This window comes from Gymnodraco acuticeps, unplaced genomic scaffold, assembly GCF_902827175.1.
Source record: "Gymnodraco acuticeps unplaced genomic scaffold, fGymAcu1.1, whole genome shotgun sequence".
Classification (NCBI taxonomy): Eukaryota; Metazoa; Chordata; class Actinopteri; order Perciformes; family Bathydraconidae; genus Gymnodraco; species Gymnodraco acuticeps.
The window spans coordinates 156998-174866 of NW_022992200.1; the positions used below are offsets into that span (position 1 = coordinate 156998).

The following is a 17869-nucleotide window of genomic DNA, read 5'->3' on the forward strand; positions in this document are numbered from 1 at the left end:
TAAAAGTAGAAGAACTCAGGTCTTGTACTTGAGTACAAGTAGAAGTACTCAGGTATTGTACTTGAGTACAAGTAGAAGTACTCAGGTCTTGTACTTGAGTTAAAGTAGAAGTACTCAGGTATTGTACTTGAGTTAAAATAGAAGTACTCAGGTCTTGTACTTGAGTAAAAGTAGAAGTACTCAGGTCTTGTACTTGAGTTAAAATAGAAGTACTCAGGTCTTGTACTTGAGTAAAAGTAGAAGTACTCAGGTCTTGTACTTGAGTAAAAGTAGAAGTACTCAGGTCTTGTACTTGAGTAAAAGTAGAAGTACTCAGTTATTGTACTTGAGTAAAAGTAGAAGTACTCAGGTCTTGTACTTGAGTAAAAGTAGAAGTACTCAGATCTTGTACTTGAGTACAAGTAGAAGTTCTCATATCTTGTACTTGAGTAAAAGTAGAAGTACTCAGATCTTGTACTTGAGTCAAAGTAGAAGTACTCAGATCTTGTACTTGAGTCAAAGTAGAAGTACTCAGATATTGTACTTGAGTAAAAGTAGAAGTACTCAGATCTTGTACTTGAGTAAAAGTAGAAGTACTCAGATCTTGTACTTGAGTAAAAGTAGAAGTACTCAGATCTTGTACTTGAGTAAAAGTAGAAGTACTCAGATCTTGTACTTGAGTAAAAGTAGAAGTTCTCAGGTCTTGTACTTGAGTAAAAGTAGAAGTACTCAGACCTTGTACTTGAGTCAAAGTGCAAGTACTCAGATCTTGTACTTGAGTAAAAGTAGAAGTACTCAGGTCTTGTACTTGAGTAAAAGTAGAAGTACTCAGATCTTGTACTTGAGTACAAGTAGAAGTTCTCATATCTTGTACTTGAGTAAAAGTAGAAGTACTCAGATCTTGTACTTGAGTCAAAGTAGAAGTACTCAGATCTTGTACTTGAGTCAAAGTAGAAGTACTCAGATATTGTACTTGAGTCAAAGTAGAAGTACTCAGATCTTGTACTTGAGTAAAAGTAGAAGTACTCAGATCTTGTACTTGAGTAAAAGTAGAAGTACTCAGACCTTGTACTTGAGTCAAAGTGCAAGTACTCACATCTTGTACTTGAGTAAAAGTAGAAGTACTCAGGTCTTGTACTTGAGTAAAAGTAGAAGTACTCAGGTCTTGTACTTGAGTAAAAGTAGAAGTTCTCAGGTCTTGTACTTGAGTAAAAGTAGAAGTACTACAGTGTAAAAATGCTAAATGTTATATTTCAATCACTGCATTATATATGTGTTCATCACAGCTTGGATATATTATCTGATCATCTGAATGAAGTAACTCGTAACTAAATAAATGTAGTGGAGTACACATACCCCAAAGTGGTACTTCAGTACAGCTCTTGAGTAAATGTTCTTCACCACATCAGTGTCTCTGATTGGTTGTTTTGAACCTCTGTATCTGCAGGGCTTCTTCCGGAGGAGCATCCAGAAGAACATGCTGTACACGTGTCACCGAGACAAGGTGTGTGTGATCAACAAGGTGACGAGGAACCGCTGCCAGAGCTGCAGACTGACCAAGTGCCTGGAGGTCGGCATGTCCAAGGAGTGTGAGTCCGAGGGTGTGTGTGTGTGTGTGTGTGTGTGTGCGTGTGTGTGTGTGTTAATGTCTAAAATTGCTTTAGTTGTCACGCAATAATAAAGAAGAGCAGGAGAGGAGCTCTGTCTCCCCCTGGTGGCTGCTCCTGGTTATTACATCCATACATTAACCACCAGTATAACTTCCATGTATAATAACCAGTATAAAACCAGTATACTAACCAGTATAATAACCAGTATACTAACCAGTATAATAACCAGTATACTAACCAATAACCAGTAACTGTAACACCTGCTACAGGTGTGTGTTCTTGCATGTGCTTGGAGATCACACCATAGAGCTGCAGGGTTACAGGAGATATTCAGGATGAACCAGATTATAGCTGATGATGTTCAGTGGAAAACTGGAGATACGGCTTTATTATTACACCGTTTTTAAATCACTGAAAAGATAACTGTATGTAAGATGTCACTGCTGTAATCTAACTCCTCCTCCTCCTCCTCCTCCTCTTCCTCAGTGGTGCGTAACGACAGGATGAAGAAGAAGAAGGAGGACAAGCGCCCCCTGGAGGTTGAGGTCTACGTTCTGTCTGCAGAAACAGAGCAGATGATCGAGGGAGTGAGACGAGCTCATCAGGGAACCTTCCCCTCTCTGGAGCAGCTGGGGAAATACACCACGGTACACACACACACACACACACACATCGCTAAGAGGTTGACCAATCAGAAGAGAGCCGGCCAGCTAACCAATCAGAGCAGACTGGGCTCTGTTTTCAGACAGAGGGTGAAAAGAGGGGCTGCAGCACAGGCAGTGTGAGAACAACAAAGAGCTCTCTGAACATTAGAGGAGACGTGTGATGTGTATTGTTAAAGTGTGTATCACAGACTTCTGATGCATCCTCTCCTCTCTCTCTTCCTGCAGAGCAACAGCTCAGAGCGACGCGTCTCTCTGGATGTTTCCCTGTGGGATAAGTTCAGCGAGCTCTCCACTAAATGCATCATAAAGACGGTGGAGTTTGCCAAGCAGCTGCCGGGCTTCACCACGCTCTCCATCGCTGACCAGATCACGCTGCTGAAGGCCGCCTGCCTGGACATCCTGGTGAGGACACACTGTGAAGAACATACAATACGATGCAGCTTCCAAAGCTCCACACCAAAGCGCTGTCCAGCCAAAGAAACAGATCCCACAGCTCAGCTCACACACCAGAAAACAAGTCAAAACAATCAACTACTTCAACGCAATAGAAGCAATAATCTACCAGATACGCTAAGGAGAAGCAGACAACATGTGGTCTGCAGGTGTACTGCAGTACTCCTTCTACCTGTATTTACATGTAAGGACACTTTATACTGCAGAGGGACACATCCTACTTTTACTCCTGTACATATATCTCATCACACGTACAACACAACCTCATGTCTACCAAGTAAAGACGTGTGAGACGGATCAAAGAAGCAGCAATGAGCAGTAAATCAATTGATGCCTAAAATAACCATAAATGCAAAACATTCAAATTAAATTAAAGATATTTATAAAAAGACTGAAAGTAACATAAATGTGAACACATGGTTAATAAAGGCTGAGCGTAGCAAAGTGAACGGGTACTTAGTACATGTAAAAACACCTGGTGTGTATTGACTGAGTGACCCCAGGCTGAACAGCTCCACTCAGACACAGCTTTAGTTTCAGAGAGGCCTTTACTTTGAGGTTCAGCACACGGCACCAGGACAGACCAGGACAGACCAGGACAGACCAGGACAGACCAGGACAGACCAGGACAGACCAGGACAGACCAGGACAGACCAGGACAGACCAGGACAGACCAGGACAGACCCAGGACAGACCAGGACAGACCAGGACAGACCAGGACAGACCAGGACAGACCAGGACAGACCAGGACAGACCAGGACAGACCAGGACAGACCAGGACAGACCAGGACAGACCAGGACAGACCAGGACAGACCAGGACAGACCAGGACAGACCAGGACAGACCCGGACAGACCAGGACAGACCAGGACAGACCAGGACAGACCCGGACAGACCAGGACAGACCTGGACAGACCAGGACAGACCAGGACAGACCCGGACAGACCAGGACAGACCAGGACAGACCAGGACAGACCCGGACAGACCAGGACAGACCTGGACAGACCAGGACAGACCAGGACAGACCAGGACAGACCCGGACAGACCAGGACAGACCAGGACAGACCAGGATAGACCCGGACAGACCAGGACAGACCAGGACAGACCAGGACAGACCCGGACAGACCAGGACAGAACCGGAGAGACCAGACCAGGACAGACCAGGACAGACCAGGACAGACCAGGACAGACCAGACAGAACAGGACAGACCAGGACAGACCAGGACAGACCAGGACAGACCAGACCAGGACAGACCAGGACATAACAGGACAGACCAGGACAGACCAGACCAGGACAGACCAGGACAGACCAGGACAGACCAGGACAGACCAGACCAGACCAGACCAGGACAGACCAGGACAGACCAGGACAGACCAGGACAGACCAGACCAGACCAGACCAGGACAGACCAGGACAGACCAGGACAGACCAGGACAGACCAGGACAGACCAGGACAGACCAGGACAGACCCTGATAGACCAGGACAGACCAGGACAGACCAGACCAGGACAGACCAGGACAGACCAGGACAGACCAGGACAGACCAGGACAGACCAGGCAAGGACAGACCAGGACAGACCAGGACAGACCAGGACAGACCAGGACAGACCAGGACAGACCAGGACAGACCAGGACAGACCAGGACAGACCCGGACAGACCAGGACAGAACCGGAGAGACCAGACCAGGACAGACCAGGACAGACCAGGACAGACCAGGCAAGGACAGACCAGGACAGACCAGGACAGACCAGGACAGACCAGGACAGACCAGGACAGACCAGGACAGACCAGACCAGGACAGACCAGGACAGACCAGGACAGACCAGGACAGACCAGGACAGACCAGGACAGACCAGACCAGGACAGAACAGGACAGAACAGGACAGACCAGGACAGACCAGGACAGACCAGGACAGACCAGGACAGACCAGGACAGACCAGACCAGGACAGACCAGGACAGAACAGGACAGACCAGGACAGACCAGGACAGACCAGGACAGACCAGGCAAGGACAGACCAGGAGAGACCAGGACAGACCAGGACAGACCAGGACAGACCAGGACAGACCCGGACAGACCAGGACAGACCAGGACAGACCAGGACAGACCCGGACAGACCAGGACAGACCAGGCAAGGACAGACCAGGCAAGGACAGACCAGGACAGACCAGGACAGACCAGCACAGACCAGGACAGACCAGGACAGACCAGGCAAGGACAGACCAGGACAGACCAGGACAGACCAGGACAGACCAGGACAGACCAGGACAGACCAGGACAGAACCGGAGAGACCAGACCAGGACAGACCAGAACAGACCAGGACAGACCCGGACTGACCAGGACAGACCAGGACAGACCCGGACAGACCCGGACAGACCAGGACAGACCAGGACAGAACCGGACAGACCAGACCAGGACAGACCAGGACAGACCCGGATAGACCAGGACAGACCAGGAAAGACCAGGAAAGACCAGGACAGACCCGGATAGACCAGGACAGACCAGGACAGACCCGGACAGACCAGGACAGACCAGGTCAGACCCGGACAGACCAGGACAGACCCGGACAGACCAGACCAGGACAGACCAGGACAGACCCGGACAGATCAGGACAGACCAGGACAGACCTGGACAGACCTGGACAGACCCAGACCAGGACAGACCAGGACAGACCCGGACAGACCAGACCAGGACAGGACAGGACAGACCAGACCAGGACAGACCAGGACAAAACCGGACAGACCCGGACAGACCCGGACAGACCCGGACAGACCAGGACAGACCAGGACAGACCAGGGTTGCAGTCCAATAGTCCGTTGCTCTTAGGAACCTTCCTAACGGAGTGAAATGACCCGGAAGTCCCTCAGTGGCAGCCATGATAAGTGCCGTTCCAATTCTCTAGATCAGTGGTCGCCAACCAGTCGATCGAGCATGGTGCGGGTAGATTGCAGACCGTTAAACAAAAAAGTAACAAAAGAATGAAAAATAAAATAAAAATAATAATGTTTGAAAAATACGTTTTTAGATGTAAACCTATCATCCACCACCCCGTTAGCAGATGCAGAGAGAGAGAGAGAGAGAGAGAGAGGTGCTAGCGGGGACCGTGATGTTAGCATCTGGTTAGCTAGCTGCACTAACGGACATAAGGAGCTGTTTCCACAACAGGCTGGAGGAGAGTCCTCCCCTCTCAGACGGAGGGGCTCAGGTGAGATAAAGGACTCTCTGAGTGTTTAGAACGGTTTGGTCACAAATTATTCAAAAGATTATTTCCGCGGCACACCTTCATATGATCATTATAGTTATACAAACAATAAGAGAATAAATGAAAAACAGGAATTAAATACTATATGGCAGTTAAACAAGAATACAGTTTGAAAGGGGAGTGATTAGTAAAATATCCATAAAGAAAAAGAACATTTGTTTCCAGTTCTGTTTCATCTGGGTGCTGAGAGAGGTATCCATCTCTTCATGTTGCTCTCAAAGTGCACCAGATTGATGCTTTCAACTTCAATATTTAAAAAGAAATCTTCCCGGGGGATTTCATTGGTGAATTGTCTTAGTGATAAACATTAAACTAGTTGAATGGTTGGTGGGTGATTGGTTGATTGATGTGTGAATTGGTGAATTGATTGATTGGTTCATTTGTTAATGTGTTGATGTGTTGAATGATTGATTGATTGGTTAATGACCGAATAACATCCTAAACCTCTGATTCCTTTCAGTGTGGTTAAAGACCCGCTCCATAGAAATGATGCAGAGAACTTCATATTCTCCCTTTAAGTCTAAACTCTGAACCTCTCGCCCCCCCTCCCTCAGATTCTGAGGATCTGCACCCGCTACACCCCCGATAAAGACACCATGACGTTCTCCGACGGGCTGACTCTGAACCGGACTCAGATGCATAACGCCGGCTTCGGCCCGCTCACAGACCTCGTGTTCACCTTCGCCAACCAGCTACTGCCGCTGGAGATGGACGACGCCGAGACCGGGCTGCTGAGCGCCATCTGCCTGCTCTGTGGAGGTACTGCACCTCATAGAGTATATATTAAAGTGGAGATGCTGTGTGTGGCTCGGCTGTAGCAAAACCCCAGAGACGGCAAAAGTACACACTTCCTTTATTCAAGTAGAAGTACAGATACTCGTGTTTAAAAATACTCTGGTAGAAGTAGAAGTACTGACTAAACTTCTTTACTCAAGTGAAAGTAAAGAGGCTTTGAAATGTACTTCAGTAACAAGTACCCATAACTAGCAGCTGCTTTAAAGAGTACCTGACCTCCCTTTATATTCATAGAACAATAATGTCATTGTTAGCTAATGAATGTTTCCATGCTGAACAACGGCAACATGACAACGTTTCCATTGGTCCCTCTTCTTTAGAGAAGACCAGGAAATGATGGATACACGGATCGTGTTCCAATCAATAGGCACGCAATGACTCTAAAGAATAATGATCACGCACCAAACACACATTCAGACTAAAGGAACCAGCTGTTTGGAAAATGAGAGAAGTAGAAAGTACAGGTATTTGGGTTCAACATGTGAGAAGTAGAAAGTACAGGTATTTGAGTTCAACATGTGAGAAGTAGAAAGTACAGGTATTTGTGTTCAACATGTAAGAAGTAGAAAGTACAGGTATTTGAGTTCAACATGTGAGAAGTAGAAAGTACAGGTATTTGTGTTCAACATGTAAGAAGTAGAAAGTACAGGTATTTGAGTTCAACATGTAAGAAGTAGAAAGTACAGGTATTTGAGTTCAACATGTAAGAAGTAGAAAGTACAGGTATTTGAGTTCAACATGTTAGAAGTAGAAAGTACAGGTATTTGAGTTCAACATGTAAGAAGTAGAAAGTACAGGTATTTGTGTTCAACATGTAAGAAGTAGAAAGTACAGGTATTTGAGTTCAACATGTAAGAAGTAGAAAGTACAGGTATTTGAGTTCAACATGTAAGAAGTAGAAAGTACAGGTATTTGAGTTCAACATGTAAGAAGTAGAAAGTACAGGTATTTGAGTTCAACATGTAAGAAGTAGAAAGTACATTTATTTGAGTTCAACATGTAAGAAGTAGAAAGTACATTTATTTGAGTTCAACATGTAAGAAGTAGAAAGTACAGGTATTTGAGTTCAACATGTAAGAGGTAGAAAGTACAGGTATTTGAGTTCAACATGTAAGAAGTAGAAAGTACAGGTATTTGAGTTCAACATGTAAGAAGTAGAAAGTACAGGTATTTGAGTTCAACATGTAAGAAGTAGAAAGTACAGGTATTTGTGTTCAACATGTGAGAAGTAGAAAGTACAGGTATTTGTGTTCAATATGTGAGAAGTAGAAAGTACAGGTATTTGTGTTCAACATGTGAGAAGTAGAAAGTACAGGTATTTGTGTTCAACATGTAAGAAGTAGAAAGTACAGGTATTTGTGTTCAACATGTAAGAAGTAGAAAGTACAGGTATTTGTGTTCAACATGTGAGAAGTAGAAAGTACAGGTATTTGTGTTCAACATGTAAGAAGTAGAAAGTACAGGTATTTGAGTTCAACATGTAAGAAGTAGAAAGTACAGGTATTTGAGTTCAACATGTAAGAAGTAGAAAGTACAGGTATTTGAGTTCAACATGTAAGAAGTAGAAAGTACAGGTATTTGGGTTCAACATGTAAGAAGTAGAAAGTACAGGTATTTGTGTTCAACATGTAAGAAGTAGAAAGTACAGGTATTTGGGTTCAACATGTGAGAAGTAGAAAGTACAGGTATTTGAGTTCAACATGTAAGAAGTAGAAAGTACAGGTATTTGTGTTCAACATGTAAGAAGTAGAAAGTACAGGTATTTGTGTTCAAAATGTAAGAAGTCAAGGGTAAAGTAAAGTAGTGGAGTAAAGTACTGATACCAGAAACATGTACTCAAGTACAGTAACGAAGTATTTGTACTCCACTACTTCCATCCTCTGCCCCCAAGAGCTCCGGTCTCTGAGGGAAATATTCCTAGTGGCCGAACGGCGGTACTACAACCTCCGTATCAGTCCGTGACGTCACTGGGCCAGAAAGACTTTCCCCCATTGACATCAGGACGGCAGATAGCTTACACACCTTCCAGACTGAAAACTCATCTCTTTCGACTCCACTTCGAGCGTTAGAACTATTAACAAAGCACTTATATACTAATAAAGGACTGGCTTACCTAAAGCCAGTTGAGTAGCACTTGAAATGTTTTGGCTCTATGAAACCTGATGTACTTTATGATTCTGTTTTCTTCAAGGTTGTGTCTTCCTGGTCGAATGTACTTATTGTAAGTCGCTTTGGATAAAAGCGTCAGCTAAATGCAATGTAATGTAATGTAATGTAATGTAACATGTGAGAAGTAGAAAGTACAGGTATTTGAGTTCAACATGTAAGAAGTAGAAAGTACAAGTATTTGAGTTCAAAATGTAGAAGTCAAGGGTAAAGTAAAGTAGTGGAGTAAAGTACTGATACCAGAAACATGTACTCAAGTACAGTAACGCAGTATTTGTACTCCACTACTTCCATCCTCTGCCCCCAAGAGCTCCGGTCTCTGAGGGAAATATTCCTAGTGGCCAAACGGCGGTACTACAACCTCCGTATCAGTCCGTGACGTCACTGGGCCAGAAAGACTTTCGCCCATTGACTTACATGTTGAAAGGCAAGGCAAGGCAAGGCAAGTTTATTTATATAGCACTTTTCAACACAAGGCAATTCAAAGTGCTTTACAAAAAATGAAAGAGATTAAGAAAATGGCATTTAAAATCAGTCATTAAAAAGAAAAGCTAATAAAATAAACATTAAAAGAAAAAGTACATGGATAAAAGTTACAGTGCAGTCAATTAAACATTAAAAGAAAAAAAAGTACATGGATAAAAGTTACAGTGCAGTCTAAGATATGAATAGTTCAATTAAAAGCAGCGACAAAAAGAAAAGTCTTCAGCCTGGATTTGAAAGTAGTCAGAGTTGCAGCGGACCTGCAGGTTTCTGGGAGTTCCAGATATTTGGAGCATAATAACTGAACGCTGCTTCTCCATGTTTAGTTCTGACTCTGGGGACAGAAAGCTGACCAGTCCCTGAAGACCTGAGAGATCTGGATGCTTCATCATTTAGCAGGAGGTCAGAAATGTATTTTGGGCCTAAACCATTCAGTGCTTTATAAACCAGCAGCAGTATTTAGAAATCTATTCTTTGACACACAGGAAGCCAGTGTAAAGACTTCAGAACAGGAGTGATCCACTTTCTTAGTGTTAGTGAGGACTCGAGCAGCGGCGTTCTGAATCAGCTGCAGCTTCCTAATAGATGTTTTAGTGAGACCTGTGAAGACACCATTGCAGTAGTCCAGTCTACTGAAGATAAAAGCATGGACAAGTGTTTCCAAACCCTGCTGTGACATTAGTCTTTTAATCCTAGATATATTCTTTAGGTGATAGTAGGCTGATTTAGTAACAGTTTTAATGTGACTGTTGTAACTCAGGTCAGAGTCCATGACTACACCTAGATTTCTGGCTCTAACTGTTGTTTTGGACATTGCAGACTGAAGCTCAGTGCTAACTTTTAAACGTTCTGACTTGGCTCCAAAAACCATTACCTCAGTTTTATCTTTGTTTAATTGGAGAAAGTTCTGACACATCCAGTCATTGATTTGTTCAATGCACTTACTCAGTGTTTGAATTGGAGCATAGTCTCCTGGTGAAATTGTTACGTAAATTTGTGTGTCATCTGCATAGCTATGGTAACTTATTTTGTTGTTCTTCATTATCTGAGCCAGTGGTAGCATGTAGATGTTAAAGAGAAGAGGCCCCAAGATGGAGCCTTGAGGAACCCCACATGTCATATTTGTCAACTCAGATGTGTATTTACCTATAGAAACAAAGTTGTTTCTGTCCTTTAAGTAGGATTCAAACCAATTCAGAACTGTTTCCGAAAGTCCCACCCAGTGTTCCAGTCGGTCTAGTAATATGTTGTGGTCAACAGAGTCAAACGCAGCACTGAGATCTAATAATACTAACACTGAAGTTCTGCCACTGTCTGTGTTTAAGTGGATGTCATTAAAGACCTTTACAAGAGCAGTCTCAGTGCTGTGGTTTGGACGAAAGCCTGACTGGAACACATCCAAACAGTTATTTAAATGCAAGAAATTACTCAACTGTTGAAAAACAACTTTTTCAATGATTTTACCTAGAAATGGGAGGTTTGATATGGGCCTGTAATTGTTCATTACTGAAGCATCTAGATTATTCTTTTTTAAGAGCGGTTTAATGACTGCAGTTTTCAGGGCCTGTGGACAAATACCTGAGTGAAGAGATGTGTTTACTATATGAAGTAGATCTGAGGCCATGCAAGGCAAAACATCTTTGAAAAATCCTGTTGGAATAATATCAAGGCAGCAGGAGGAGGATTTCAGAAGTTGAATAATGTCCTCTAGGTTTTTATCATTAATCTGATGGAATTGTGTCATGGTGTCTGAATTGATGTTAAGTGGACACAGAGACAACACATTTGCTGTTCCTGATGCAGAGGCACTGACTGCTTGTCTGATGTTCTGAATGTTGTCAGTGAAAAAGGCAAAATCATTGCACGCCCTGGTGGATAGAAATTCAGAGGCTACTGACACTGGGGGGTTAGTTAGTCTGTCGACGGTAGCAAACAAGGCACGTGCGTTGTTTTTGTTTTTGGTAATGATGTCAGAGAAGAACGATTGTCGTGCGTTTTTCAATTCCAAATTATAAAGGCCAAGTCTCTCTTTATAGATTTCAAAGTGAACCTGGAGATTTGTTTTTCGCCACCTGCGTTCAGCTTTTCGACATTCTCTTTTTTCTGTTTTCACGCTCATGGCCTTTCTCCATGGAGATATTTTCTTGCCAGACACTTCCTTTAACCTAGTTGGAGCAATGGCATCTATAACATTTTTAATTTTTGAATTAAAATGATCTACTAGCTCATTTACTGAGATGTTGGCAGGGGCAAGTGTGGAAGAGAAATTCTGAGTAAACATTTCCCTAGTGTTTTCAGTTAAATATCGCTTTGTGGTTACCTCTTTTTGAACATGTTTGTGAACAGAAATAGAGCTCTCAAAGAAAACACAGGAATGGTCAGAGAGTGCAACATCAGTCACCACAACCTTAGAGATATTCAGACCCTTTGAGATAATTAAGTCCAGAGTGTGCCCCTTATTGTGCGTGGGCTCCGTCACATGCTGAGTCAGTCCATAGCTATCAAGAACACAAAACAGTTCTTCAGCCCCTCTGTCCTGGGGGTTGTCAACATGGATGTTAAAATCACCAACAATGACTAGACGGTCAAAGTCAATACACACTATAGACAGCAGTTCAGTAAAGTCATCACAAAAGCTTGCACAGTATTTGGGTGGTCTATAGATATTTAGGAACAGAGATCGAGAGGAGCATTTCAGCCGAAGGGCCACATATTCAAAAGAATCAAAGTTTCCATAAGATGTCTTCCTGCATTGAAGGGAATCATTGAACAGAATAGCAACTCCACCCCCTTTCTTATGCATTCTTTCCTGACTCATAAAACTAAAGTTGGGAGGGGTTGATTCAATAAGAACAGCTGCACTGTTATTTTGTTCAATCCAAGTTTCTGTTAAAAACATAAAATCGAGATTGTGCTCAGTGATAAAATCATTGATTAAAAATGTTTTTCCTGCCAAAGACCTGACATTTAATAACGCTAGTTTAAGTTCGTTAAACACACTATCAGTCATGTTTTTTGTAACAAGCTGTGGCTGACATGGAATCACTGCTAAATTAGATACACTCACACAAACGTTTGAGCGCTTCCTGTTTCTATGATTCACCGCTCTTAATCTATTACCTATCAACACAGATATCGGCAAAGCTACTGGCAGGCAGGGCCCCGACATGTCCTGGAAAGAGTTGAGAGTGCCATACGCCCTTGAGCCTGGACCCATCACATATCAGTAAGAGTTTGTTGTGTTTTGTACACACACATCCTTATCAGGCTTCGGAGACTGCAGAAGCCCCCTCGAAGGGAGGGGAGGTGGTCGACGTAGGCACGGTGATGGAGACGGGCGAGATGGTGCGGGGGGTAGAGGACATGCTGCCAGGGGGGGGGAGGTGGTTGACGTAGGCGCGGTGATGAGGACGGGGGAGATGGTGCGCGTCTCCGCGGTGATTTTGGTGGGCGTCGTTGAGGAGCGGGGGTAAAGGACATGGTGCCAGCCCTGCGTATCGCCTTCGTTTGGTCTTTGAACTCCAGGAAGGAATCGGTGCCAACCCTCTGTATCTCCTTTGTGTGTTCATCGATCTCCAGGAGGGTGGGCGAGGGTGAAAGGGTGAACGGAGTATCCTCAAAGGCGTTGACAGGGGGGGGGGGCAGTGGAGACTCCTCCATTTGTCTCATAGGTCTCCCATAATCAGAACATTCCTCAGGCGGGTGCAGTGATAATTCTTCAGGGTTTGCTGCGTGATGTGTTGTGTCTTTCTCGTGTTTTGATTCCTCCTGCCGCTTGTCCTTGGCAGAGGGAACAGATTGATGACGCAGGCAGTTGAATATGTTAGAGATAAACAATTTCACTCCTGACTTGTTCAGGCAAACTCCATTTGCCTTGAAAAGATGTCTGCGATCCCAGAAAAAGTTAAAATTGTCAATAAAATGAACAGAATGGTCAGTACAGGCCGTTGAAAGCCAGGTGTTCAGTGCAAACAATCTGCTGAATCTCTCCACTCCTCTTCTGACTGGCGGTAGAGGGCCACTGATGAACACCTCTGCATTTAGAGAGCTGGCAGTTTCCAACAAACATTTAAAGTCTTCTTTCAGCACTTCTGACTGTTGTTTCACAACATCATTTGTTCCAATGTGCAGTACCACATTCTTCACAGTCGGATGTTCAGCCCCAATATGCAGGATCTTCTCAGCCGAGTCAGAGACCACATCCTTGGGAAAACAGAGTACTTTGGTGTTGTTCTTATTACACAGACCTTTTACATCTCTTACAGCAGAGTCACCCACAATCAGAGTTTCAGGCCCAGTCGTTAGCTTTCCCTCTAGCCTTTTACTTTTAGAGTAGCTATTGGTCCTTACCCTGCTGCGTGAAGAGGACAGGTTATCCAGGTCATCAGATCTCCGGTTCTCGGTCAGCGGAGCGTATCTGTTCTGGATTGGCACACTTGGTGGTTTAGGAGGATTGTTTGTAATTCTCCCTTTAGCAGCTGTCCACTGCTGTTTCCTAGTATGAATAGGGGTTGAAGAGACGCTCTTCCTGGGTGATAACAATGCAGGCCAGCCGGTCGCATCACAGATTTCGGAGCTCTGGGCTCTGCCTGTTATCCGTCCTCCCAAATCCCATGGAAATGATTTACTCTTAGGCTTTGCACCCAGAGAGTTCCAGGGAGGACTACCACTTGTAGATTTATTACCCGGTACACAGCCCTCCTGTTCCTTGGAATCCTTGTAGCTGCTAACTAGCTGTGAGTTAGCATACCCTTCTCCATTATTTTTGCAACACTGGTAAAGTCGTGTCATTCCCACGACATAGTCCATTCACTTCCACGTTAACTTCCAACCGTTGCATTTTCCTTTCCAACACAGCCATCTTCTGTATAAGTTTCTGGAAGTCATCTGTAGAGAACGGAGGCATTTTGCTACCAACTAGCTAAATAGCAGTAGCCTACCAGGCTTTAGCTGTTGCTAGGCAACGCTATTGTAAGACTGACGTCGTCGTAAAAATGTTGAAATATGGCTGAAACCCTCCGTCTATTTACGAAGATGAACTGTCCCAGTGATAAGTTAATGTCCAGGAGCCGCTGCTCGAAGTTTTCAGAGAATAAGAAAAGGAAAATCAGCATAAAAAGTAAGCAGAGGCAAGAGCAAGCAGAAAAGCGTCTGCACTGTAAGAAAGATAAGCAAGAGACGTCTGTAAATAAGCGGACCATTTAAACTAAACTAAAACTAAACTAAAAAAACGACCCTAACTATTTTAAAGCCCTTGTTAGAATCATTAGGTCCTGAATCCAGATTTATTTTCTCTCTCCATTCATTCTACTGATTCGAGAGCAGGAGATCGGGCGGGGCTTAATGGCAGGAGGCGGGGCTGAATGCCAGGAGGCGGGGCTTAAGGGGAAACTGAACTGTGTTCTCTGAACCGCATACTGGTACTTCTGCTGTGACAGCAAGGCATGATGGGTAATTTGTGACGTTGTGACGCCCTCACATTGAACTAAGGTGTCTTTCTCTAACTGTAGTAGCAAGGGGAAATATTTAATGCATGTGGTATTTTATAATGAAACAAAATATTGTCACAAACTATTTTTAATAGTTACAACATTTCGCTGTGTGTGTGTGTGTGTGTGTGTGTGTGTGTGTGTGTCTCACCCTTCACTCCTCTTTCATTGCATCAGCCCACATTTTTGATTTCTTAGAGCCTACAGCCTGCTTGTATGTTTTGGGTACGTCACAAGCAACCCTGTAGAAATAATCTACATTTTGACCTTCATCATTACAATCAGCCTTACACTGATACTCCAATAAATATTCTATAAATAAAGAGCGTTTCTTTGTCTAGTTGGATAGCGTCGTGCACTCTCTCCCTGTTCTCTTTGAGTACCATCTGTCTGGATCTGACTAGCCTCAATATTCTCCTCACTATAGGACTGTACTCCCACATTAGGCTCTCTCTGATTCTGGTTCATCATTTTTGTCCCTGCTCGTGTTGTGGGAATAGTTTCTCCATAAGTGTCAAAATCCATATTATGATTTGTCTGAGTCTGACTCTCTGCACTACTCTTGGTGATACATTTTACCAGCCTATGTTTCAGGACTTTCCCTGTCTCAGGATAAAATAATTGGAATGCTGGGTTATATTTGTCGTATCCTACAAAAATACCCTTTGCACATCTAGAATCTAGCTTCTTCTTATCCTGTTTATACCCGTATCGTTCAGAGCCAAATATTTTCATATTGGACAAGTTGGGTGTTTTGCCAGTAAAAACACGGTAAGGTGTCTGCTCTGGACGCTTACAGTAACACCTGTTACGTATCTGCGCTGCTGTCTGTACAGCATATGTCCATAACTGCTTTGGGAGGTTACTCTCCAATAGCATGCATCGTGACATCTCAAATAAGGTCCTCCAACCTCTCTCAGCAGTACCGTTCTGGTGAGGTGAGTAGGGGGCACTTGTCTCGTGCCTTATCCCTTTCGTCCTCAGTAAAGTTTGAAACTCATGCCCGGTGAATTCAGTACCGTTGTCAGATCGTATGCACTTAATGTGTCCATATGGAGCCGTATCCGCTATGAATTTTTCAGTAGCTTTTGCTTTATCACTCTTTGCTTTGATAAAGTAGGGAAACATCATCCCACTATAATCATCAGTAAATGCTATTGCATATCTGTACCCGTCTTTATCTGCTGGTTCTATTGGGCCTCATAGGTCTGTATGCACTAGCTCTAGTACTGTCTTAGCTTTTGCATCTGCCTGCCTGTTTCTGCTTTGAGTAAATGTTCCCTGCGTACATGTTTCACAGTTATGGTTAGACATGTCATGTTTCCCTTTGATCGACATTCCTTTAACTACTTTCTCAAGTTTAGACACATCCTCAAAATTATAATGACCAAGTATTCTATGCCATGTCTGGATGTCATGACAACCATTACAAACATCATCAGTATTTTCATCCTCTACTGTGCTAAGGTAATATAGCCTACCATACACATCCATTTTAAACTTAGTACCATTTTGATGAATCAGCCAATCATCACCGTCCTTGAAGCGGACCTCAGCTCCGCTGGCTGTCGCTGCTTTCACGGAGAAAATGTCCTGTGGAAAAGATGGGATGTAAAGCGCTCGTTTGAGCCTCGTTTTCACTTGCCGTCCTTCGCTGTCGAGCAGAACAACTTCGACTTCTCCTCTCATCTTCGCCATCCCGGTCGTTTTCGTTCCATCTGCCAGCTCTATCACATGGTCCTCGCGTCTGAAGCTCTTATCGATTGTCTTTAACTTTGCCGGGTCATTAATCATGTGTGTCGTGGCACCACAGACCATAAGACCTCTTATTTCCTACTTGATTTTGACAGTCACTTATTTTGAAAAAGAATGATGCACCGGTATCATCCTCCGTGTCTCCGTCTGCCTTCTTCACCTGATCACGGCCCAGCCCTCGGCCTCGCCCCCTTCCTCGGTGTGGCGTGTCCCACCGTCGCTTCTCTCGCCTCGCTAGGATCTCGTTAGGGCATGTCCTAGCCATATGCCCCATCTTTCCGCATGTGTAGCATTCAGTGTCGGCTAAGTCCATCTTCTTCCCTCTTCCACGTCCTCGTGTCCTCGCCCCGCAAGTCCTCATAACGCCGTCCTCGTCCGCATTCATGTCACTCGTCCTATATTTGTCAGTGCTCTCATAGCTCCGTAGATTAGCTTTGAACTCACCGAACGTTAGACGGTCGTTGGTTTGAATGACGTGCACGACAAACGGGTTGAATGAGTCCCGTAACCCCTTCACTACAATGGCGATCTGCAACCCGTCACTGATATTTTCTTCGGCCCTTCTCAAAGACGTGAATATAGTCTCCGCTCGAATAATATAATCAGTAACAGTCTCGTTGCTTGCTTTGTGGAGAGAAGAGAGTTCACAGTACAGGCTCACGACTCGTGGTTTGTCCTTTCCTGCGTAGTGCTCTCGGAGTATTACCAACGCTTTTCTTCCATCTCGTTTTGCGTCTCTCATGAGTGATAAACTCTTATTATCTAGACACTGCACTAATTCAGCATATGCTTCTGCATTCTTTGTTGCGTCTCCTTCAAGTGCTTGTTCGTCGTTGTAGTCTATCGCTGGCTCTTCCAGGATAACTTCACTGAGGCAGCGCAGTTCCATGTGCGCCAAAAACCTCGTCTCCCATAACTCAAAGTTTTTCTCGTCACCGTCGAATAACTACTTAAACCACCTTTGGCCTCCTTGACTGGGCCCAGAATCTGTTGCGTGAGACATTATATTCAGCAGAAGTCTCCACGTTTGCAGTCAACCAAAGTAGCTTGTAAGTATGCTAACGGACAGAAGAAACACACGACCACATCGCTCAGAGTTTGGCCTGGAGTACGGGCCGTTTATTGTAACTGCATGCTCATTAGCATCACCACGTTTCAGGCACATTCTGATGATGTCATACACATGAACTGAAACACGACTTTGCTATTA

The 17869-nt window shown here is 44.3% G+C and overlaps 1 protein-coding gene across 1 annotated transcript; it reads left to right on the forward strand.

Moving 5' to 3' along the window:
* The first annotated feature begins 1429 nt into the window (after positions 1 to 1429).
* On the forward strand, positions 1430 to 17575 carry LOC117539407 (retinoic acid receptor alpha-A-like). Its single transcript, XM_034205581.1, has 5 exons — positions 1430 to 1568; positions 2076 to 2236; positions 2480 to 2656; positions 6526 to 6730; positions 17499 to 17575. Exons 1-5 carry the CDS (start codon positions 1457 to 1459, stop codon positions 17573 to 17575), a joined length of 732 nt encoding a protein of 243 aa, XP_034061472.1. The 5' UTR covers positions 1430 to 1456.
* The last annotated feature ends 294 nt before the right edge of the window (positions 17576 to 17869 follow it).

Bases quoted from the DNA above. Each gene is read 5' to 3' on its own strand.
- LOC117539407 (XM_034205581.1), top strand. From the start codon at position 1,457: ATGCTGTACACGTGTCACCGAGACAAGGTGTGTGTGATCAACAAGGTG. The intron at 2,237-2,479 runs GTACACACACAC...CTCTTCCTGCAG, and splicing joins AGCTGGGGAAATACACCACG to AGCAACAGCTCAGAGCGACG. The intron at 2,657-6,525 runs GTGAGGACACAC...CCCCTCCCTCAG, and splicing joins CCGCCTGCCTGGACATCCTG to ATTCTGAGGATCTGCACCCG.